The 23,948-nt window shown below is 62.3% G+C and overlaps 2 protein-coding genes across 7 annotated transcripts in view; both read right to left on the reverse strand.

The window, feature by feature from the left end:
• Nucleotides 1-808: 808 nt before the first annotated feature.
• Nucleotides 809-23,948, reverse strand: part of SLC38A10 (solute carrier family 38 member 10) — a 35,017-nt gene continuing 11,877 nt past the window's right edge. For 2 of the 6 annotated variants that reach the window (XM_045569665.1, XM_045569669.1), the window contains 12 exons: nt 23,781-23,905; nt 20,371-20,473; nt 19,016-19,198; nt 16,321-16,432; nt 15,384-15,490; nt 13,573-13,726; nt 7,340-7,507; nt 6,585-7,022; nt 5,943-6,062; nt 4,608-4,631; nt 2,704-2,880; nt 809-2,456 (listed from right to left, as the gene is read on the reverse strand). In XM_045569665.1, coding sequence (XP_045425621.1) covers nt 1,354-2,456; nt 2,704-2,880; nt 4,608-4,631; nt 5,943-6,062; nt 6,585-7,022; nt 7,340-7,507; nt 13,573-13,726; nt 15,384-15,490; nt 16,321-16,432; nt 19,016-19,198; nt 20,371-20,473; nt 23,781-23,905 — 2,814 coding nt within the window. In that variant the 3' untranslated portion in view covers nt 809-1,353. Of the gene's footprint in view, nt 2,457-2,703; nt 2,881-4,607; nt 4,632-5,942; nt 6,093-6,584; nt 7,023-7,339; nt 7,508-13,572; nt 13,727-15,383; nt 15,491-16,320; nt 16,433-19,015; nt 19,199-20,370; nt 20,474-23,242; nt 23,587-23,780; nt 23,906-23,948 lie in introns of those variants that run through there. The other 4 variants (XM_045569666.1, XM_045569670.1, XM_045569671.1 and 1 more) reach the window with 4 other exon arrangements.
• On the reverse strand, nt 2,887-4,600 carry LOC123650683. The gene is made up of 2 exons (XM_045569680.1): nt 3,860-4,600; nt 2,887-3,782 (listed from the first exon to the last, which is right to left on the reverse strand). Exons 1-2 carry the CDS (start codon nt 4,496-4,498, stop codon nt 3,489-3,491), a joined length of 933 nt encoding a protein of 310 aa, XP_045425636.1. The 5' UTR covers nt 4,499-4,600; the 3' UTR covers nt 2,887-3,488.

Genomic DNA, 23,948 nt, shown 5'->3' on the forward strand with positions numbered 1-23,948 from the left:
GGCACTGTCTCAGTCCATTCCTGCCGCTGCGACCAAGTCCTGGGGCTGGGTGGTTTCCAGAGAACAGACATGTTTCTCACAGTTCTGCGGGCCGCGAGGTCCGGGATCGAGGCGCTGGCTTTGGTGTCTGGGGAGGGCCGTCTTGCCGCGTCCTCACGTGGCAGAAGGTGGAGGGAAAGAGCAAGCTGCCCCCACACCACGTGCGTCTCTCGGCACCCTGTGAAGGCCCCACCTCCTAGCGTGATCCCGTCGGCCACACCTGAATTTTGGAGGAGACGCGTTCAAGCCACAGCAAATGTCTTGGCCCTTGGGCAACATGTGAAGCGCCTTGAGGGCTGAGTTCCGGCCTCAGTCAGTGCGCTGTGGGCTGCCTGCCTGCACAGAAGCGGGCGCCGCTGACAGGGCACTGCTATCCCCGGGTGTCCCTACTCTGGAAGGAGCCCTCAGAGGTAGCACCACGTCCGGGTGGCCCACACCACGGCTGACCTGGCCCTGGTGGCGGGTGGCATGGCCGCCAGCCCCGCCCTGGGTCCGGATGCCCCGCGAGCACCAGACAGGTCTCCTGCCGGCAGGGCAAGACCCGTGCGTACACAGGTCAGCACGACAGCTGGTCAACGGACCATCTTTCGTGGCTTCTAGTCCCTGCTTCGCCAAGGTCCAGAATCCAGCGCGGGTCCCCTCAGGTCCCCCTGAGACCCCCTTCACTATCGGGTATCAGGGCAGCGTCCAGCCCGCACCCTCGGACTCCGGCCCAGCCTCTGCTCCCTGCACCTCCAGACGCCAGCAGCACTTGCTGGGACAGGCGGGGTGAAGGCAAAAGTGTTTATTTGAGATTCTCTACAACACACACGGAAAACATGACATAAATAATTAAAATTCCGAGTCACTAAGTTCGTGGTTGAATGCTTGGTTCTCGCCGCAGCCGTGAGCTGGGGCTGCAGTCGCAACGGTGAAGGCATTTGCTCCCCACTCTCACCATCTGGCTCCACTTGAACCCCGCACGCTCCCCGCGGGGGCGGCCTGAGCCTGAGCGGGACACCGCGCCTGGCGGCTCTCCTGGAGCCCGAGCCCCAGAGCGAGGGTTCCCAGCACGGGCCACGCACCGTTTCTCCTCATGGGCAGGACTGAGCTCCAAGTCTGCAGCGGTCGGAGGACCTCAGACCGAGTACAACAGATGACCGCAAGAACGTTCTGGAAACAAAATCCCTTCGCTCACCACATGCCGCAAGGGCCTCAAACATGAAACCCAGGGGGAGAAATGAGCGGCATCCCCAGAGGTCAGCCGGGACGGGCCAGGGAGACGCGCCAATGCCTGAGGGCGGCGCGGTCTGCAGCCCTCACCTCCAGCAGGCGCTAGGCCTCCTCCAGGGCCCCGGGCAGCTGCTTAATCTGCCGGCTGTGGACCTGCAGGGCGGCCCCCGCGGCCTGGCGGAGCTGGGAGTCCAGGGCTTCACGGAGGCCGTTCACCTGGACGTCGGGCAGGGGGTTAAAGCTGATGACCCCGTCCTCGGGGGCCAGCTCCCCCTCTGCACGCCGCGGGGAAAGATCCCGCCGTCTCCTCCGCAGGTCGGAGCCAGCTTGCAGTTTCAGGTCTCGGTTGGGTTTGGCGTTGTCTGGTTTCTGAGCCCCAGGGACTAGTTTTGGCCCAGGCTCAGGGTCTGGCTTCTGTCTGGGACCCTGGACAGCAGTGTCCTCCCCGGCTCCCGGCTGCTCACGGGGCATGTGGTCCCCACCGAGGGCCTCCTTTCCTGTCTCAGGGGGAGCGCCGGGGCCTAGCCGGCTGCCCTGCTGCCCACCTCGAGCCCCGTCGGAGACGGCCTGCAGTTCTGGCTGACGCAGCACGGCTTGGGGCTGAGCAGCTGCTCCTTCCAACCTGCTGGGCAGGCCCGCTGCAAGGCCCAGGTCTCGGTGTGTCTGCTTGGGCTTCATGTGAGGGTCCCCAGTCCCTCCTGGCGCTGCCACGAGCTGGTCAGCTCCCTTCCAAATGCTGGCGCCAGCGACTGCTGCCTCCTCCCCGGGTTTCCTCTTGTCTTGGGAACCTCCACCGAGAAGGTCCCGACTTTGCCTGAGCGACTCCTCAGCGAGCCGCTCTTCTGGGCTCCTGGGTGGCCCGGCGGCGTCTAGGCCGGGTACTTGCTTCCCGCCCTTGGGGGGCAGCTCCCTCACAACACTGGCCACCACGGGCAGAGTGCCCTTCTGGCCTTCTCTCGGCTTGGCCTGGGCCGCCGTGTCGGAGCCGCCATCAGGGGGGCCAGCAAGCTCTCTGCCTGCGGCGCCCTGGGGCTCCTCCAGGGAGCGCTGGCCTGGCTCTCGTGGGGGAGCGGGCCGAGCCCCGGGAGCTCCGAGCTCAGGCTCCAAAGGCTGCGGAGGCGGCTTCTCCACTGCCTCCCCGGCCTGGCCATCACGGGCCTCCTGACCTCGGGGCACGGCCGCCCCGGGCTCTGGCTGCGCGTCCACTGCAAATGAAGTCGGCCACCGGGTTAGCCATGGAGACAAACCCAAGCTACTGAGGGAGGGGCTGGAAAGGACAAACTTGCAGCGATTGGGAATTACGAACCAAAACCTGGGTCCACCCTCTAGGACTTTAGACCCCAAACCTCAGATCCAGCCACACAAGGAGAACAGGAGACGTCCCCCACCTGGTCCCGCTCCTGTCCCCTCCTGGCCAGGACTTGGCCCGGCCCTTCCCCTCGCCCGGCCTACCCTGCCTGGACTTGTCCTCCTCGTCCTCCTGCCTCTGCTGGTGGATCTCCTTGTGCTGCTCCTCGATCACCGCCAGCAGCTTCTCCTGCTGGTCCAGCAAGCGCTTCTGCTGCACCTGCTGCTCCTTGATCACCTGCAGCAGGACGGCGTGATCCAGCATCTCCACCCGGCCAGCTTCTGGCATTCGGAAAACAGACACGGTGAGAGGATGCTGGGGCCTACCCGTGCTCGGCCAGGCTGAGGGTGGCTCAGCACGTGGCGGTGAGGACGCCAAGCCCCCCCACAGGGAGTCTGCCCGACAGCCCTCACTGCCCCGACGCGCCAGCACACCAACTGGCGCAGCCCACCGCGGCCAGTGGCCAGGCCGCCTGCTCCGGCTCTCCGCCGGCCACCGTACGGACACACCTGGCAGGGCCTGGCTGGCCGAGTGCTCACTGAAGACAGTGTCCACAGAAAAACCAAGTCGGCGGAATGTGCCGGAATGTCAGTGCTAGCTCTCTAGTCTGGGTGGGTTTCCCCCCATTTTACACATTCAGCTGTTGTAGGTCAAACATGCAAAAAATTAAAAAGCTATAAACTTTTTAAAACCTATTAGTCCTTTTAGAAAGTTTCCTCTGAGGTGAAAACTTCAGAGCACAGACGCTGGCGCGCCTGAGCCCAGCCAGCTGTGCTGCCCCGCAAGGCGGGGGCAGGTCCCACACCAGGGCAGCGCGGAGCTCGCTCTTAACACGTGCGCCAGCACTGGGCAGGCATCTGCTGCAAGGAGCCACGGCTCACGTGGTTTCTTACACGTATGTTTTTAAGTTAGGAAGCTTTGGAAGACAATGGGTTAAGTGGCAGGTGTAAAAGTTTACACCAGAGCAAGAAGCACGTTTTGCGAGTAGTGACGGCAAATATCCCCGTGAAGGCCCCACGTGCCCAGCCAGGCTGACCTGCTGGGCCCTCGTCCCCAGTGGTGGCCATGTCAGCATCCTCCCAGGAACGCAGCCCTGGGCCTTGCCCAGACCCCAGGGGGCTGGTGCAAGGACATGCAGGGGGGTGGACAAGCCAGGAGGACACCGAGACCAACCTTGAGGAGGACGGGGCCAACCACCCAGAGAACAGGCCGGGCCACCAGGCCAGCCTTGAGCGGCAGCCTCTGCTCCCTGCCAGTGCCCAGTCCCAGACGCCTGCCTACAGGGGACGGGCCACGCCACGCAGACCAGGGCTCCTGCGAACCTCCCTCTGGACAAGGAAGCTCAGGCCACCGTCCCCACTGGGCTACGGACCAGCCACCTCTGCCATGGGCGACGCTCTCCCCCGGGTGTCTGCAGGTCTCAGCCACATCACGGTCAGTGGCGCAAGGACAAGGCCCCACATGCTGCTCAGGCCCCGTCCCCCAGAGTGGGGTTCCAGAGGAGCAGGGGGAGGGAGGAGGGGAAAGGGGAAGGGGGAGGGGGACCACATCCAGCCAGAAGCCACAAGGACAGACGTGGAACAGCATGGAGGTGACAGCTGTCCCCACAGCCAGAGCCCACCAGGACCCCAGGGACACGCACACAGCGCGGCCCGTGCAGGAGTCGTAAGTGTTGGGCACATGCCCAACGGCACAGGCAGCCCACGCCCCGTCTCCTAGGTGGGGCTTAAGCAGCCAGTGCTCACAGCTGCCACTCAGCTGTCCTCTGATGACACTGGTGCCAAAGCAGGGCTGAGGGGACCAAGGCATCTGCAAAAAGGGGAGTGAGCAGGTGTCGGGGCCCCAAGGTGGGCGGCTGTGACTGAGCCTGGGGCGTGTGACGGGCCCGGGCCGGACCATGCGCTCATGCAGGGCTGTCCCCAGGCAGGGGTGCAGCCAGGACACTGGCCTCACACCTGTGACCCTCCACAAACATATGTCCTGCGTAAACGCGTCCTTCGATTCCTACCTGCCACTATCTTTTTAATCTCAGCTGTCCGTCCGTGGAGAGGCATGTGGGAGAAAGGCAGAATAGGAAACTGTGAAAGTCTCTTTTTTAGGAAGAGAAAAATCGAAGAATCAAACAGGTTTAGATAACAGATCACAGCAACTGGAGCCAGTAAGCACAGCCAGGCTAAAATTAGAGACAAAAATAACGTGTGAAGACTCTTAAGTGAGCCCCTGAACTCCAGACACCCGACGTGTGCCTTCGGTTCTGCTGTCCAGGCCTGGGAGTGCGAGGACCTCCAGGTGGCTCTGTCTCGGCCGTGGTGCCCTGGGAGTGGCACAGGCGAGCTTGGGATCGGCTGTCTGGAGGCCCTGGGACGGCTGAGACAGATGCACGGGAAGGAAGCCACGTGTCTTATGGACCTCGTGGGGCGTATCCAAAGGCAAAGTCAACCCTGAGGCCAGAGGACCAGCTCCCAGGCCGGGCCCAGGAGAGTTGAGCAGCCGCTGGGCCCTGCGACCCACACACTGACCGCAGCGCACCCCCAGCGCCGACACGCACAGACGCCTGCAGGGCTGGCCTGGGTAGCCTGGCATCCCTGGGAAGCAGCAGGTGACGCCTGGGAGTGGAGGCTCAGCCGCACACCCTCTCGGGGCAGCCAGGGACATGGCACAAGCCTGTCGGGACGAGTACTCAGCAGGCCTGGCTGCTGGGAGGGCTGCTGCCGCCTCCCCCACAGAGGAAGTGCGCGGCTAGGTGAGGCCGCGGGGAGGGATGTAAGAAGCCGGCAGCAGGGCCAGTCCCAAACGGCAGGAGCGTTTGCACGAAGAGTCAAAGCAAGTTTCTTCTCGGGAGAAAAGGCGGGACGGGCTTTCCTGGTAGGACATGTGACAGTGTCCACTGCGGACACACACGGTGCTCCCAGAGCTGGGGGCACACTGCAAGGGACCAGGGCGGGCACAGCCACACCCAGGCTGCAACCTGGCAGAGCACGCCTTAAAGTCGGTCCACACACCTGCGTGCCGAACACACGTGGCTGGCTTTAAATACCGCAAGTGTTAGAAATATTCACATATCTGCTTTGAGATGAAATAAAAATGGTAATTACAAGCCATGTGACAGAGCGGCAGGTTTTTTTTAGAGGAGAGAAAAGGAACTAGAATGTTCCCAGGGAGGAGCCAGCAAGAAAGCTGTTAGTGGGAAGGGAGAGGGCGCTACCGAAGGCATCTGCTCGGCAGACAGCCAAAAAGAGGAGTGAGGCCCGGGCAAAGGGTGTCCCCGGGACAGCCTGTCATTGCCCTGGGGCTGGGGAAGGGGCTGCTGGCCCCAGGCCTGAGACCCCAGCCAAGGCCTTACCCTCCAACTTGCTGCCCGCCTGGTCTCCGCCTGGTCGCTCCGCGTCCCTCTGCTCGCGAGCCTCGGGCGGCGGCCCGGCCCCGGGAGCCGGCTTCTCTTCCGGGAGGGCAGCCTTCCCGCCTGCACAAGGGGAAGGCTCAGGTTTTGCAGAACGTCGCAAGGGGCCCAGAAGGAAGAGGCACAAAAGGAGGCAGCAGATGTTCCTAAAACGACTCCATCGCCCCTCCCCCGTCAGCACAGTTTACAGTCAACCTGACGATTACCCGGGAAGTAATAAAAAAAAATTCACAATCTCATAGGCTTGTGGCAGGGAGCCAACGTCAACTACCTTTGCCAATTAAAATGCAAGAAGCGTCCTCGCCAGCTCTCAGACGGGCACTTAACAATGTGCTACCTGTCAAGCCGCCCCCGTGCTCGCCCAGACACACGAGAACAGCGTGGCACCTGACATTTAGTGGTCGGGCAGCCAGCGCGTGACAGATACGAGAGGAGCTGTCAACCGCCAGACTCCGGCTTTCCCGCCAGCTGCCGAGGGGCTGCTCCTCTCACGTGCTAATCTTGTGGAGCGGGAGTCGGGGGGCAGAGGTAAGAACCTCCTTAACTCCTCCTGCCCCCCAACCCTGGGCCCAGGCCGACACCCACCGAGCTCGCTGTCCCCCGCGGCGTTGCCCGGCAGCAGCACCCTGCCGGCCTTGTCCCCCGCGCCTGCTGCCTGGGCGTTCTGCTCCTGGGACACAGCTGCCTGGGGCCCCGGAGGCAGGTCCTGGTTGCCTGGCCCTAGGTCATCCTTCGCTGGCTGCACAGCTGGCTGGCCATCTGCTTCTGGAACCTTCTGGGGATGTTCAGGAAGACCACCTGCTTCCTCCGCAGCCTGGTCCTGTCCGGGTTTCCTCCCGGCCTCTCCCTTTGCCGGCTCGAGCTCCTCTCTTTCTGAACCTGGCAGGGGCGGCACCATCTGACCTTTGCTCCCCGGAGCCTTGTTCTCTGGGCCTTCCCGGTCTTGGCCTTCATCGACCACCACCTCGTCGTGAGGAACAGGGGGCTCATGGCGGTGGGCCTCACCCACAGGGACGGCAACCCCTGGAAAGACAGAGGACAGGTGAGGAGGGGACCCCACCTTCCCTGCCCAGGGGGTTGGGATGGGGTCCCACAACGCCATGCCACAGGCCAACAGATGCCACCTCCCTCGGGGCGCTGCTGTCCGGTCGGCACTGAACCGTGTCTAGGAAGGTATGGCGGGGGCAGCTGCAGACAGGTGGCTCTGGCCAGGGCACAGAGCAGACAGAAGGACCAGCGCTTAGACGGGGCAGAGGGGAAAAGACACAGCCCCAGAGTCCCGCCAAGGCTCGGCCGGGGCCCCTTGCTCTCCCTGCCCCCCGCAGCCAGCGCCGGGCCACCTTGACCGGGGCGGTCGAGCTGCGCCTCCTGCTGCATCTCCTTGGCATCCTCCCGCCCGGGCACCTCCACGGGGCCCTTGATCTGGGCCTGCTCCAGGTCCTCCCTCGGCTGTGGTGGCTGCGGTGCGTCACGGCTGTCCGAGGCGGCGTCCACAGGCGGGTCCTGGACTGTGGGCATAGCACTGTCAGCTGCACAGCCCCCAGCGGCCCCCCGTATCCCCCCACGCAGGCGCCGGCGCTTTCCCTGGGCTATGCGCACGTTTCTCAGCCGAATGGCACGGCCCGAGCAGTTAGTTTTTTCCTGTTCAATCGTTAGCAGCTAAGTAGCACAGAAAACTGTCATTTTCCATGTGTATTCGTAACAAAAACATGTCAAAATGCAATTTACACCTAACTGGGGGCAGGAAGACCCGGACTCCATGCAGCCCTCAGCCATCACCACCAGATGGCAGCAAAAACCCATCACTGACCGTCCACCGCGTTCCCACCCCTCACCCGTCCCTCCGCAAGGCTTGGGGAGGGGAGGCCCAGTGCCTTTAAGGAAACCGGCACTGGGAGTGTTACTTCTGCAACCCCGTCAGCTGCTGCCTGCGATGGGGAAGACTCACATGGGAAGGAAAGAGAGGAAACGAGCAAAGCCTGGCCCAGGCGCGGTGGCTCCTGCCTGTAATCCTTGCAGGTCAGTAATCCCAGCGCTCTGTCTGGGAGGATCACTTGAGCTCAGGAGTTCGGAAGTTCGAGACCAACCTGAGCAAGAACGAGACCCTGTCTCTACTAAATATAGAAAACTTAGCCGGGCATGGTGGCGCCTCCAGTCCCAGCTACTCGGGAGGCCGAGGCAGGAGGATCGCTTGAGCCCAGGAGTCGGAGGCTGCAGTGAGCTACAATGGTGTCACTGCACTCAGCACTGGTGACAGAGCAAGACCTTGTCTTGGAAAAAATAAAAGGAAAGTCCGACAAACCTGCGGCCTTCACCCCTTCTACAAGTGCCGCACGATCTGTGCCCCAACAGACCCCAGCTCAGAGAGCCACACGGCACACAGCAGCCGGGGGGGCCACAGAGCTGGTCCACATGGAGCCGGCTGGGAAATGACATCCAATCCAGAAAGCCACTTTCCACGTGTTAGGAAACACAGCAGAAATCAAAGAACAAGCTAAGGGGAGGAACTCTGGAAACAAGCCTTGCGGCATCCCAGAGGCCCAAAGCAGCTCTGTGCCCGTGTCAGGGCAGGCGAAAGGACAGTGCCCCTGTGAGGACGCGTGTGCGCCAAGGCGGGCACTGCAGACCACGGGCCCGAGTGTAGCACCTGGGGGGATCCACACACAGGCCCGTGCAGAGAGGCCTAGGGGGTCTTACGACCTCCCAGAGGGGAGGGAAACAGGGACATTTCCTGAGCCGCACAGTAGCCTCGTGAGACCCGCCTGACGTCTTGTCTAGGGAGGCAGAACGACACGTGCAGAAGCTACGCCGCTGCCCTCTGGAGCAAAGAGTCTCAAACTCACTGGAGAAGGAAGGTCCCACCCTGCTGGTGCCAGACCAGCCCACAGAAAGCAGACGCTGGACTCTACAGTTGGGCCAAGGGACCGGCTCAGTAAGCGTGTGGCCACCCACCATGCAGGGGAAACGTGCTGGTTTCCATCACGTACCCAAACCCCCACCCCGGCAGAGGCCCCTGAGCAAACAAGCAGCACAAGCCCAGAGGGTCTGTCTGTGGATCGCAGAGTGGAGAGCGGGAGGCTGGAGGGAAGAAAACACGACAAACAACATCTCGTCCTGAAGCCGGACAAGCTGCCTCTGCACAGCCGTTTTCTCAGCAGCAAACAGAACCAGCTCATCACATGGCCCGGCCCACTCTCCGGCTGGGAGGAGCTCTGTGGGTTCTGCACAGGACGGGGAGTGGCCACACGCGTGCAGGTGCCTTGGGGGTCCCTTTGGAAAACCTTCTCGGATGCCTCGCCTCCGAGCGTCCTGCCCGCGCACGGGGCTCGCCAGGTGGAGGCCCCAGCATGTCGCAGCTGTCCGCAGGCAGCGGACACAGCCTTTTCTAAAACGGAACTAGACTTTTCATCGGGGACAGCATGCCAGCAGAGCCTCTTGGCCACAGTAAAATTAACGCAAAACTTCAAAATTAGCACCTGAAAAACACCCCAAGCTCTGCCAGGCACGGGCTGCAGCAGACAGGAAGTGGCCTGTGTGGTGAGCAGGCTCCCGGGAGGGACAGAGGGACAGAGGGACGGGAACTCTGGTGTCCCAACCTATTCTCTTAGGAGTTGAGCGACAGACCCACCTGCTCTGCAGCGGGGAAGCCTCCCGTGGGGGCAGGTGAGGGCCCTGCCCTGTCCAGGCACCTGGCACAGGGCCCTGGACCCGCCAAGTGCCAGCCACCCTGGCCACCCTTGCTCTGCTCCAGTGCTGCCACGAGTCACCAAACAGCACGACCCCCCAGAACCACTGGCAGCTGGACCAGGAAAATTCCACGTTTACGCCGTATCCTGGCAGCTCCTTATTGCCAGGCATTGGCGCAGGTTGGCGGCTCCTCCCACATGTAGAAATGCGCTAGCGTGGTGACACGTGACGGCCCACCTCCCGAGGTGCCTCCCTCACAGCAGAGGCCTGGACGCGCTGGCGGTGGGAGCCGCTGCACGCAGACCTTCCTCTTCCTCCCGCTGCCCGGCGGGCGGGGGCTGAGGGGCCCAGGCCAGGTCTCAGGGCTGTCTTTGGATCAGACACATTCAGGGACTTGGGGTGTGACCCAGGGTCACAGTCCCCCTTGGGAGGGGAAGAGGCAACATCAAACACAGCCCCTGACCACCACGTTCAAGGCTGGCAGAGGCCACCGTGGAGGCCAGCACAGGAGGGCCGGGAGGCGGGCGGGCGCCTCTGTGTGTCCCCCAACCTCACAGGCGTCCGCAGGGCAGCTCTGCGGGCCGCTGGCTTGGCCCGCACTCATCAGTGAGACGGAAACGGCCAGCCCAGACGGCCAAAGGAAGCAATTTTTAAACATTATCCCGGCACCCGACTGATGGAGCTCCGGAGACCAAGGACCCCAGGGCTGTAAACTTCCGAAGCGAGCAGAATGGCCACCCGGCCAGGCATGGTGGCTCACGTCTGTGATCCCAGCTATTCATGAGGTCGGGAACTCAAGACCAGCCTGGGCAACACAGTGAGACCCTGTCTCAAAAAAAGGGAAAGTAAACTGGCCTTTTAATAACGGACTTTTTAAAGCTAGTCCATGCTTTTAAGTAACTTTCTTACTAACTGATTTCTGACTTTCCCTTGATGTTGGCATGAGGAAAGAATTACTCACCGAAGGCTAAATTTTAAAACCCAAACTTCTGGACTTAGCTGGCAGATGACCCTGCTGTCTCATCCTTCCAGACGGAGGGGAATCCCGGAGGCTCAGATCACCTGGCTCCCGGTACCGAGTGCTGCCCAGGGCACACGGCCGACCCCGCGCACGGCCAGCAGGCGGCAGCTGCCCTCCCGAGAACCTGCCTGTGCCCCCACGGCTGCCGCCCGCCAGGGGGTGGGAGAGGCTCCCAGCTCCTTGGACAGAGTGCCACGATGCTCACCAAAGTGCCACACACTGTCCCTTCTCTCAGCTGTAGGGACAGCGCTCCCCTGCCCTGCTGGGAAGGCTTCCGACCACTCCTTTGCTGTGTCCCACACGCCTTTCCCCGTGCTGTCACTCCTGTCTAGTCTTTCTGCTGGCTCCTTACGAGACAGCGGTAAGCTGCCTTCACCGCCAGCCCGCAGGACCTGGCTGGATTCCGGAGGGCTCCCCTGGGTGGCAGAACAGCCTCTGCCATGTGTCGAGCTGTGTGTACCCGCTCCGGCCTTCGTGCACACATGCGGTCACTCTGCCCCTGCGTCCACGTGTGTGACGTGTCCCCATCCAGCACGTCCCATCCTGCGTCACTGCAGCTGGGCCCCTGGCCTGTTTCCCCACCATGCAGGGGGAATGGGACAAGCTGCCCAAAGGGCGCAGGTCCAGGCCGTGCTGCCCAGCAGGCACCAGGAGGAACCCGCCATCTGAGAAGGGACCGAACGCCACAAAACCCGCCACAGGTCCTCCAGGATGCTGCGGAGCACAGACATGAATGGCCTAATTAGGCTTCTTTAATCAATAATTGTCGTCGGAACCCTTCACAGGGACTCAGCCACACTCGGGATAGCTGTGCCTGGCCCCCAGGCTTCGCGTGCCGGGCACGGTGTCCCCCAAGAGGGCAGGGCTCTCACCCAAGTTGGCAGGTATCATGTTTGGCCTCTGCAACACCAAAGAGACCAATAAAACTGGGCTCAGAGGCCGACAGCAGTCCGAGGGCACATGGGCAAGGGCCACCGTCCGCAGCTCTGCCCGAGCGAGGCAGCCTGTCAATTAAGGGGGAGGCCGGGCAGCTAGAAAATTGGAGAACACGCTGCAAACAAACAGCATGTGGTTCTGAGAGGGGCCATGTGTTCTGCTACAGCCTCATGCAAGAAACAGAAACCAGATGTGGCCTCGGAGGGCACCAGGTGAGCGGCGGCCGGTGCAAGCCTCAGTGACAGGACGCAGCTGCTCAGCCAGTCGTGGGCTGGGGACAGGGAGCCTGGGTGCTGACTGACACCGAGAAGCTCCGTACGGGGCAGGCCTGCCACCCGCCAGGACGGGAACTGCTGGCAGCAGCTCTGCGCAGGGAGGGCCCCGGCCCTCGGCCCTCAGCTCCCGGAGCACCACGGTGCCGCCCTCGCCCCGACTCCTCTCTCCCCCACCACCGACACTCCACGCCAGCACCACCCTGCACCCGTCGGCCCTAACAGGGACACCAAATCAGCCCTCCCTGGGCGGCCGGAACCTGCAGCCGTCACCTGGGTGGACACACAACACCCACTTCCCTCTTCCGGTGGACATTTTCCCAGTCCAAACTGCCAGATCTGATGCCAGGCAGCAGGCAGACACCTGCGGTTTCTGAACACGACTTTGTTTCTCTGGTGACCCCAGCGGGCCACAGGGTCTGCCCTGCAGGCCTCTCCCGCTCCTCAGCCCTGCTGGCCCAGAACAGAGGCCTCGTCTCACCCGCCTCCCATCCCAGGCGGGCAGAAGATGGCAGCTCAGCTCCTCCACGCAGCGTCCAGGGTGGCAGCAGCAAGGGAGGCTTCCCTGAGGGCCGTGCGTCCGAGGTGCTCAGGCTGAGGAATGCTGGGCCCAGAACGGACCACGACAAGCCCCAGAGCCACTGTGCTGAGACCACGGGGTTCCCTTCCATAGGACGTTTTCTTCCATCCATTATGGAGGGCTGGGGGCACCCGCCAGCACCAGCACCAGCACCAGCACAGCGGCCCGAAACACCCCGGCCACGATGGAGCCGTACTCGGAAGGAAGCCCGGTGAATCTGGCCCCAAGCCGGGGCCCTCTGCAGGGCGCCAGCGGAACATGCACGGACGCACCAGCAGTGTGGACACCTAGAACCCGGACCCCATCAGGGCCAAGTCCCCAGAGCACGTGTCACTGCTGACAGCACCACCCACCAGCACCCAAGCTGCTCAGGGCTGCTGGGCAGACGTGGGCAGAGGGCACTGTTGCCCTCTGTGCGCCACCCCCCCATCTAGGCCTGGGAGGGCTGGGGCACATCAGCCACCTCCAGACACACGAGCTGCAGCCGTACCCCAGAAAGTGCCTACACCACCCATGGGACACAGCCACGGGGGGCGGGGGGGTGCCAAGGTTACGCAGCACCACCGGGCCCTTTCCGAGGTGCCCGCAGCTGCATGGGGGGTGGGGTTGCAATCCCACCCCCAGGCCTGGTGAACAACTGTGAATAAACGAGGTAAACAAGGCTGAGGCATCATGGACCACTGCGGGGGAGAAACCCGGCTAGAAACTGACCTCCTCAAAGCAAAGCAAACACAACCGTGAGCACCACCCACGCACCCACCTCTGAGCGCACCACACGGGGGCCCTAGACCTCAGCCCCGCGGCACACGGTGGCTGCACCCCGGCCCCTCCACACACACAGCATCCCTACTGGCAAGGCCGGTGGGTCCCACGTCTGGGCCTCCCACCCTGCCGCCCCCTCCACAGGACAGAGGCTGCGGGCAGGTCAGCAAAGTCCTCACACCAGAGCCAAGCGTCTGCACAGGCCACCCGCACACTCTTTACTGGAGGTGACCTGTGCACACTGCCCTGAGAAGGCTGGGGCTGGGGCTGGGGCCTGTGCCCACACTGAGAGCCACGTACCTGAGAGCCACATACCTGAGAGCCGGGCCACCTCTGCCTTCAAACCCTCTGCCTCTCCTAGCCGGACACCGGGGGCTTCCTGTGCCACATCCATGGGGGTGTCCTCGCTCACAGACAGGGTGGTGAGGGTGCTGACCACCAGGACGCCCAGGCCAACCCAGAGCACCACCTGCAGGGACAGAGACCCGGAGCACAGAGTCACACCACGCCTGCACCCTGCCCAGAGCAGTGGGGACTGGCGTGGAAGGGGCCCGGGGCGGGGGGGAGGGGGCAGGCGGGCACCAGGTGGCTGCCCCAGAGGGCAGCAGGCATGCAGACAGCCCGGCCTGAGCACTGGCTGGGAGGCAGGACTGAACCCTGATGCACGGCTGGGCAGGCACCTGTCAGCAGGAAGCTGTGGGAACCACATGGCCACAGGAAAGGGGCAGGCAGGAGGGGCTGTGTCTTCCAGGAGTCTCGGGACACGGAGGCAGAAGCCCCAGGCCCCGATCCGGCTTGTGGGAGGGTTCAGGTCCCTCAACCACTGCAGCAAGAGGAGCCAGAACTGCAGGGAGAGGGTGGGGAGGACGTGGCCCTCGCCTCTCTCTGGCTGTGGCATGGCTGAGCTACCTCGAGGCGCGACTGATTTTCGAGGGGCCTCTTCCCACTAGACTTAGCCCCCTCCGCCCTGAGGCCCTCACAGTGGATTATAACTACGGCCCTCAGTGATTCAGACAGCAGGAGCCACCTCGCAGAACTTCGTTCCCTCTGCAGCTCGTGCTGTTCTAGAACGTGGCTGTCGAGCCCACTCTCCTCCCACCCTGCTACGCCGCGGTAGCGGTGGATGCTGCTGCTTCTGCCTGGCCTGGCTGCTCCTGTCTCCCTGGGGAGCAGCGACTCCTGGCTCGGCGGAGCCCTGCAAGAGATGAGCCGCCACGTGGCTTCCCACAGAGCCAGCGGGACCCTTGTCACTCCACCTCCACGTGGTCTCAGAGCCAGGATTCAAACTCCTTTCCTGAAAAGTATGTTGACTCTTTAAAAAAAAAAACAAAAAACCAGTTCAGAAGAACTGCTGAGGCTTTCCTGGGCCCGACACAAGCATGGAAGGCAGAGCTCCACAGGAGAGAGAATCACTCTCTGAAAACAAACCACTGCGGGGAGAAGCCCATTTCCTTCTCTGCCACCCCAGAAACAGGCAGCAGGTTCTGGATGTCGGACGCCAAGTGCTGCCAACACTCGGGTCGGCCGGCTCCGGCACTGGGAGGCAGCCACAGCGTGAACGTGGAGAGCTCACGCACGCAGCACCCCATCATAGCTCTGTCCGTCACAGCAAAGGACTGGAGACAGGGCTCCGACGGAGATGGGACTACGGAATTTTCCCACAGTGAAACACCACGAAGCAGCTAACCATAACCAGGCGGCTGAGGAGCAACCTGCGAGGGATCTTAAGCGAAAGCAGCAGGACGCCGTGTCACCATTGAAGGAGAAAACACGATTGCGCACATGCAGCCTCCTCTCCGGGGACACACCGGAACGAAGCGGGGGGTGACGGGGGGACCGGGGCAGGGGACTTAGAGTTGGCGGCAGGGACACAGACAACCTGGTCTCAGCACAGAAGCACCAGGGGGAGCTCGGCTCTGGGAAATCACGACGTCCGTGACGGGCAGAGCCTGCGCGGCCTGGTCTAGCCGGGGTTTCCCAGACCTGCCTGACCAAGGACGCTTTGTGGGCTTCGCATTTACAGAACTGAAAACCAGTTGGCAGAACCGTCCGGACACACTGAACTGGGACCTCCGCTCTGCGTGCTCCAAGCCGACCAGCCCCCGCCCGGCCACGGCAGCACCCACCTGGGGGGAGAGGGCGCTCTTGTGGGTCTTCTTGTAGATCAGAGCCGGGCAGACGAAGCAGATGAGGCTTCCCATCGTGGCGCCCGTGAGGCCCAGGACGGTCTCCACTAGGAGCAAGAAGGCACAGGGAGGGGTGAGCAGGAAAGACTCCGGCCAGCCGTGGGACGTCGGTGAGCAGGCAGCACAGGCCACGACACGTGGGCTCCGAGCAGGGGCTGGAGCGGCCGAGCTGATTCCCCACACGGTGGACCGGGGCAGCAGTGGGGGCTTCTCCGGCTGCTCACCCTCAGAGAGCCACGCGACAGGAATTCCTTCCTAAACCGCATGGCGGCTTGGCACAGCAGGCTCACACGCCGCCTCTCTTACCTGCCGGCGGTGAGTGGCCTGCCAGGGCCATTCCGGCACACATGTGAAAGCTAGGCCTGGGCGTGCTGGCAGAGCAGCCTGCCGCCGGGAGCCTGGACAGGTGGCCTCGGGGGCTGTCACCTGGGGAGGTGCGTGCAGTTCCCCCTGTCTGATGACGGTAAGCCTGTCTCGTCTGCAAGGCAGTGGGTGTGTTTGGTAACTAAGCCCTGCTCGGAGCCCTCCACCTTTCCCCTGGCAATGTGGCAACAAAGCCAGAAGCCGACAGTCCACGGTGAGGCCCTCACTCGTTTCGCTACTCTGGCCTGCGTCCCGAGCTGCAGCCTCCCTCCTCCCAGGGGTCAGCAGTCGGCCGTGCTGTTGGGCTGCCCAATTTATCCCCTGCCATTCTCTTCGGGCCAAAGAAAAAAATGACCCGGGAGTCTTTAGAATTTCTTAGGAAGCCAGAGAGGATGGCCGAGGACTCTGGGCACCTCAGTGCCGACGCCCGCCAACCCGAGTGGCAGCAAGAACAGAAGCAAAAGGAGCGAGGAAGGGGCGGCAGAGACAGTGGGGAGCGGCCCTCCCGCCTTACCGTTGGGGATCAGGATGCCGCCGACCATGGTTCCGAACACGACCGCGAGGGTGAGCGCTTTGAACCGCAGAGGAGGCATGTAGCCTCCGGCCGCAAAGGTGCCATCTTTTTGCTACATAAAAGAAAATAAAAACAAAAACAATTTTGAAATGACTGGCTCCCTCCACCACTCTCTTGCAGAGCAATACCTCACAGGGCTCTGCCAGGCACAGCAGCTGAGTCTCCCGGGCAGCTGGGACGGTGCCCACCTGCCAGGTGAGCCCATGGGCACAATCGGATCTGCCCGGGCAACTTTAACGGGAACCTTCACCCAAACTGCAAACGCCAGGAAGGCACAAGCACTTTCCCCTCAGGTGCAGACCGTAAATGTTATAACCTGGTTTTGAAACGTGAGCACTAAGTCCTTCCATTTTCCTTTGAGAGCAAAGCCACGAGAGAGAGGTGTTAAAGCGTGCGTGGGAGCATGGAGAACGGCAAACAGCCTCCACAGCGACACCCCTGCCAAACGACGCGGCATCTCCTGGCCACGGGTTTCGGAGCGCGGCAGACGCCACACACGCACGCAGCGTGTTATCATTGGCTCCACAGACGTGTTCCAGGCAGTCGGCAATTTCCAAGTCCAAGGAGAAGAAAAGGGGAGAAAGACACGCTGGGGCCTAACCAACCCGAACCAAACATGCCGTCTCGCCCCAGGAGGCATCCGGACTCCACTCATGACCAGGCAGGGACACGGGAACACCCGTTCCAGACGGCATGCAGAGGGAAGGGCTCCTGGTCTGGGGCACCACAGCCAGCCTGCCCGGCTCGCCCCAGCCCCGCCACCGCAGGCCCAGCTGCATCCTGGGCAGGTTGCTGAGCCCGTGTGCCTCAGTTTCCTCCCCTGTGGACAGAGGCACCTCCTGCTCAAGCCATGGTGAAGACCCAGTGAGTTAATACACAGGGAGGACTGTGACATTATCCCTGAGCTAGGAAAACAACAGTAGAACCTTCCAGAACTAGAGTCTCGAAGTATCCAGTGTTCAAAGTAGACTTTTACCCAGAAGGGCCTGGGGATGACAATCTGGACACGACGGTCACGAGAGCGTCAACCCCGGGGGGTCAAGGGTGAAGGACCAGAAACAGCCGGACCCCACCGGGGGGGCAGGGCAAGGGCATGGGGGGCCGTGGCTTTCCGCAGGGCAGCGGAGAGACGCGCTCACTCGCACCCAGGGAAGCAGAAGGAACGAGCGAAACGCGCCGGCCGCGCCATGAAGCCGGAGCGAGCGCCGGAGGAGGGAACCAGCAGCCGCCTGCGTCAGGACGGGGTGGGGGGGGCGGATTTTCTCACTTGATTTAACATTTCCTTCAATACTACTACTGATTTTTTAATTTTAAAAAAAGACAAAAATGTGTTATGTGCAGAAACACAAATGTTGTTCGCAGACGAAGCACGTTTGTCTCGCACAGTGAGCAGCGGACCCCGCAACCCCCGGGCGGAGGCTGGGCCGGGGGAACCGCAGAGGACCCCACGGCTTGGCCCCCAGGGACAAAGGCCTGAACCCTGCCTCACTCGGCACCCAGGTGCCTGAAGGCCACCGGAGGCACCGGGTAGCAGCGCGACAGAGACGGTGCCGGCCTCGGGCTTGGCCTCTGCCGCGAAGCTGGAGGTGGCACGCCAAGGAGTCCACAGGGGCAGACACGAGCTGCCGTGCGTGGAGACACGTAGGACCCTGAGCCCGGGGCCAGCTGCTCTCCAGGCCCAGGGCGGCCCACCCTCTGCACTCCCTGCTGACTCTCTCCAGACTCTGGGACCACTGAGCCCCCGTGGCCTGGGCAGCTCCAGCGGAACCTATGTTCCTGGCCGCCAGGCCCGCAGCTCTCAGGCTGTGGGATGGGAGACACCACGGGTCGAGGCTCCCAGGGGAGGGAAGGTACCCCCTGAACAGACAGGGGGAGCCGAGACTGGGCAGAGCCCTCCGACGCTCCAGGGCGGGGCTCATCTGCTCTGGGCACAGGACAGAGCCCCTTCAGTTGTCAACGTAGCAACAGGGAGAGAACCAGGAGGGCCTTTTGGTTTCAACCCCTGTATTTGAAAAATTTTTATAAAGGACTAAACAGCTGCCTTGCCTACATACATTGCAGTGAATAAAACCCAGCCTCTCTTTTTATTTTTATTATTTTTAAGATGGGGGTCTCACTATGTTGCCCAGGCTGGCCTTGAACTCTGGGCTCAAGGGATCAAGCAGATGGGATTACAGGCACGCACCAGCATGCCTGGCATAACACAGCCTCTCTGTGTTCAGAATCTTTTGCAATATTGTTAAAATGTTCAGTGACACACAGTGCACCCACGTGCCTCCCTCCAGCCATCACGCTGGCTGCTCCGCGTCCCCGCACGTCCGCCCTCCCCAGGACCACTCCGCGGCAGACCCCCAGTCTCCTGCGGTCTCTCTGCGTCGGGAGGGCCACACCGCAGCTGGGACGGCCCAGGAGACCAGCCTGACCCACGTGGACGCCAGGCCTGGCCCCGAGTGGCCCATGTGCTCTGGTGCTTTTTCCCAAGTTATAAAACTCCCTGTTAAGATTTCATTTTAACTGAGGCTTTTTTCGCTTTTAACTAGGAAAAGCTCCCCCTACCACTGCCCAGGAAAACGCAGAACAAAAGTCAATAGAAGGTAATTGTATTAATAGCAGGAAACGGCCGTGAGACGCTTACCTGCTGTTCGAAAATCAGTGTGTTCAGGGCCTGTCTGCAGGGCAGGATCATCATGGGGAAGCCCACAGCCACCGACATCGTGAAGCCCACGCGGATCATCTCTGTCACCAGGTTGGAGGGGAAGTGCATCAGCACGTTTCCCGCGGTGGCATCAGTGAAGCTGACGTAACCAAAAAACCCCACCTGTTGGAGGATCAGAGATGGCAATGTGGCACACAGAGGTTCTGGTCTAGGTGGCACCAGTCACAGCAGACAGGGCAGGGCAGCCACCTCCGCCCAACCCCCTCGGAATGGCCTTCGAGCCACTTCACAAGGAAGCCTCTGCCAGAGACGGCCTCCACAGACCAGAGACTCGTGGTCTGACATAAGGACAGCAGAGTTGCCACATGGAAGGGAGGGCACCAGAATGTCCCACCAGCCCCTCTGATTTCAAAACCAACTGGGGGCCGGGCATGGTGGCTCAGGCCTGTGATCCCAGCGCTCTGGGAGGCCGAGACAAGAGGATGGCTTGAAGTCAAGAGATCGAGACCAGCCTGAGCAAGAGCCTGTCTCTACAAAAAAATTTTAAAAAATCAGCCAGGCATGGTGGTGCGTGCCTCTAGTCCCAGCTATTCAGGATGCTGAGGCAGGAGGATCACTTGAGCCCAGGACTTGGAGGCTGCAGTGAGCTGTGAGGATGCCACTGCACTCCAGCTGGGGTGACGGAGTGAGACCCTGTCTCAAAAAAAAAAAAAAACCACCAACCAGGGACGAGAGATGGACTGTCGTCCTCTGTGGAATAAGACACAGGTGTCAGTGATCTCCAGGGACCACATGTGGGACAGGGACGATCCTAGCACATTTAGATTAAAAACTTTACTCAAGGGCAACAAACAGGAAGATCAAGAAGACTGGGAGAGTATCTTCCACAGCACTGACAGCGACTCGTCTGTGGGCTGGAACGGGAGGTTTTCTCTCCCTCCACCCTGCACTTGCTCGCATCTCTCTACCCCACACGCCCGTGTTTGCAGCGAATTAACAACTGTCTCAGAGAGGGGCCCCGAGGGCTGCGCAGTTAAATCAAGCTGGGTGTGGCCCTGCTGCTGGAGATGCCACACGGCAGGGGCAGTGCACTCATGGGCCGGGGCTGGGGACAACCGGGGCTGGGGAGCAGGGCTGCCCAGGGCTGCCATGCGCCTCCGACACCCCAGTGGGAAACGAGAGAAGGATCAACAGGCACGGAGCGCGAAGGGCGCGCCCGCGACTTGACATCCACGCCTGGCGGGTCGTGAGCACCAGCCGTTCCCCGGGGCTGTGAGAAGCTGGAGGGAGGTGGCATCCCAGCACCTCGAGCTCAAGGTGTGAAGGGCTCCTACCATGACGTAGAAGGTGGTGACCACGTTGAGGGAGGAGGCAAATATGGAGCTCATGGTTTTCACCGACGGCTCATCCAGGCTGTCGTAGGTAGGCAGGACCTGGCTGTATAAAGACAAGCAACTTCACCAAGGCTGAGCCAGGAGGGTCGCTTAAGCCCAGGAGTCCGAGACCAGCCTAGGCAACACAGCAAGACCCTGACTCTACAAAACTAAGAAAAATTAGCAGGGTGTGGTGGTGGCGCCTGTAGTCCCAGCTACTCGGGAGGCTGAGGCAGGAGGATCGCTGGAGCCCAGGAGTTGGAGGCTGCAGCGAGCTACGATGACACCACTGCTCTCCGGCCTGGGTAAGAGAGCGAGACCCTGTCTCTAAAACAAAACAAATACAAGACACACACACAAAACAAGCAATGTCACGAAGCAGATTCCAGACAGACGTGACTGCCCCAGCCGTGCTAGTTCCCCCGCCCCTTCTGCAGCCCAGCCGAGGAGTCTCGGCACTTTCCTTCACGCAACGTCCCCCACGTGCTTTGAGTCACGGCACGAGGCCAGGATCTCATGACGCTAGGGATGGCAGCACTGCGGCAGTCCCCACTCAGAACATCCCCAGGACACGCTCCACGCGAACGTCGCACCAGGGGGCAGAGCCAGAGCCCGTCTGCCCTGTGGAGGCAGGATCTGAGCTCTGGACGCAGCACTGAGAGTTAAAGCAGCCGTGTTTACAGGGGAAGCAGGAAGCCGTTCAGAACACTGATGTCAAACGACGGGAAAGTTAAACAAACACACCCTGGCAGGGCGGCCGGCCCGTCTCAGCGCCGCAGCACAGGCGCGATCGGCGCAGGGCACAGACGAGAAGCCCAGGGCACGCTTCCCAGCGCGGCCTCCCGCTCGCGTGATGAGACAGCTGGCGTCTGTCCCACGGCCCGGTGCCAGGAGCGTGGTGCTGCTGGGGGTGGGAGGGACCCGAGTCACTGGCCAGGCAGGGATGTGACAGCCCCACACAGGCTTTCCTGAGGGCACAGGGCGGCAGGCAGGGGCCTGGGCACCTGGGGGGCGGCGGGGCCAGGCCAGGAGGGAGAGGGGCTGGGGGCCGTGGGAGGACGGTGTGCAGCCGGGAGGAGGGAGCTGGGCAGTTGGAGCAGGACAGGGTGGACGCCCTCCGCCCCTGGCTGGACGAGGACCACCGCTGGGGTGTCCTGGGCAGCTGCAGCCGTCCCAGGCGGGGCTCGAAGGCACAAGCGGAGCTGGGCTGGCGGGGGTCGGGGCATCGGGGTGCACAAATGCAGTGCAGCCCAATCCCAAAACTGCTTTTAAAGATGTGAAAGACACACAAGAGGCCCCAACCATATTAAAAGGCAGATAGAGGAGCACAGGTGCGAAGACCTGGCCAGTGGGCGCCAGGGTCCGTTTTCCCTGGGCTCGTGGCACCGCGCCCAGCAGGCCACCCTCAGCACAGGGGGCCACCAGCAGTGGTCGGGGACCCTGCAGGACAGGGGCCCTCCTCTTGCCTGATGGGAACGGCCCCAGGGAGCCGGCAGAGAGCCAGGAGGAGACACCCTAAGACGTCTCCGTGTGCCTCTGGCCTACCACTCTGGGAGAAGGACGTGTCACATGAACTTCTTGGTGCTGATCAGGCCTCTGTCTGGAGCCAAGTCCACACCAGGGGGCCCACAACACGGCTGACCTCCCCCCACCCCCAACACACACCGTGAGGGCCGCTGCCGAGGAAGCTGTGGTCACCGTGGGGCGGGGCTGGTCCCAGCACGTGGGGTGGACCAGGGTGCGAAGGCCGGGCCACAGGCTCCTCCCCAGCCCCCACCTCCCGCCCCAGGGACCCCTGGGTGACCCTCTGGAGAGAAGCAAGGTGGGAGCCACATGCGCCCCCAGCCCCCACACAGGAGCTCCCTGTGCTACCGGAGCCCCCAGCACCCACAGGATATTCCCAGAGCCCACCTCGCAAGGCAGCCGCCACGACTCGGGGCCTACGGGGGTCTGACGGCGCTTTCTACATGCAGCTGTGGGATGTGGCCCCCACGCAGACAGGGCCCGTCTCCAGGTGACCTGCCCCTCCCCCCACGCCTCCTGTGCTCAGCACCACCATGGCTGCTCCTCCAGGCCAGGACGCCAGTTCTGCGTAACTCAGCCTTCATTTGCCGTTTGTCAGACCAGAGGGCCGGACAGCGAAGGCACAGGGAGGCCTGGCCCGTGCCCACAGCAACTAGACCAATCTCACAGGGGCGGGGGCCCGGTGGGTCACCTGGCAAGGCCAGGCGCTCTGGCGCAGTGACGCCATGGGAGGGAAGAGGGAAGAGCTGCCTCCGCGCTGGGCAGACGCTGACCACGAGCTCGGGGGTGGGAGGTCGGAGCGCCGGCTGGCGCGGGAAGCGCGGACACCTCAGCAGAGGCAGAACGGGGCCGACTCAGCGGGCCGGGCGCTCCCACCTTTCAGAACCTACAATCGGACCTAAGAACCAAACCGACAGATGTGCCCAGCTGCTACATGGCCACCAGGAGAGCCCAACTGTGGATGTATATGTTGAGAAACCAAACACGGAGACAAAAAGGACAGTCGGTAACTAGGTGCACAGTAAAAGAATGTCACTTGTCACCGATTATAACGGGGACATTAACCAGCAAGCCTGGAGCAGTTCTGCGGGAACCAAGCTGCCAAGAGAGGCGCCAAGTGGGAGACGGCGGTTGGATCGCGCATGTGGGTGTAAACACAGCAGCAGGAACAAATTTTATCTGTCACATTAGCCTGCGATTGGCTCAGTGCGCCCACTGACACTGCGGGGGGGGCGCTCTGCCAGCCCCCCTCGCGCGATGGTCTTTCCCTGTCCGCACCGCATTTATGCCTCTCTTTTCAGCCGGTTACCGTTTTCCGACCGGGCGCGAATCACTGGCTCTTGTCATCCTGGTGGGGAAGTGACGCTGCCGTAACCGTGGCACAGCCTGATCCGCATTCGCAGACTCCCCACGCCAGAGAGAAGGCGCTCGCTCCCGCACGACACGGGCCTCCCCGCGCAGCCCAGCAGCAGCCTGAAGTCAATGTTTGTGCAATTTCCTCTCAGATATTCTCAGAAGAACAGCTAAATCCTGGCAACACGCTCGGGACTCTGTGCAGTCAGATGGCCCAGGCTGCTGCTGCACCCCCACAGCCAACGCTCCGCTCACGGGGACTTGGCAAACCGGGGACTCGCACCAGCTAGTCCCAGCCACACACATCTCAGGAATAACGTCGGTTTATCTCCCGACTGAAACGCAGCCACCTCTCTCCGCGCGGAGGGAAAGGTCACAGTTGGACAAGACGTCGTTCTTCAGCACCCAGGAACAGGCACTGGAGAAACCAGAGACACAGAGGGACCCGCCCTGCCACGCCCCCCACCCTCGCAGGCTGCGGCCGGAGCACTTACGACTGGCAGGCGAAGGACATGCCGAAGATGGGGATGCAGCGGAACACACCCTCCCAGCGCACGTAGCTGATACGCTGCAGCCACTGCCCGCTGAAGAGGCCGTGCTTGAGAGAGGACAGCAGGATCTGCGGTCGGGGGAGAAGAGCGTGCGGGTCATACAGGCAGGAC

The sequence above is a fragment of the Lemur catta genome, chromosome 15 (genome assembly GCF_020740605.2).
Source record: "Lemur catta isolate mLemCat1 chromosome 15, mLemCat1.pri, whole genome shotgun sequence".
Classification (NCBI taxonomy): domain Eukaryota; kingdom Metazoa; phylum Chordata; class Mammalia; order Primates; family Lemuridae; genus Lemur; species Lemur catta.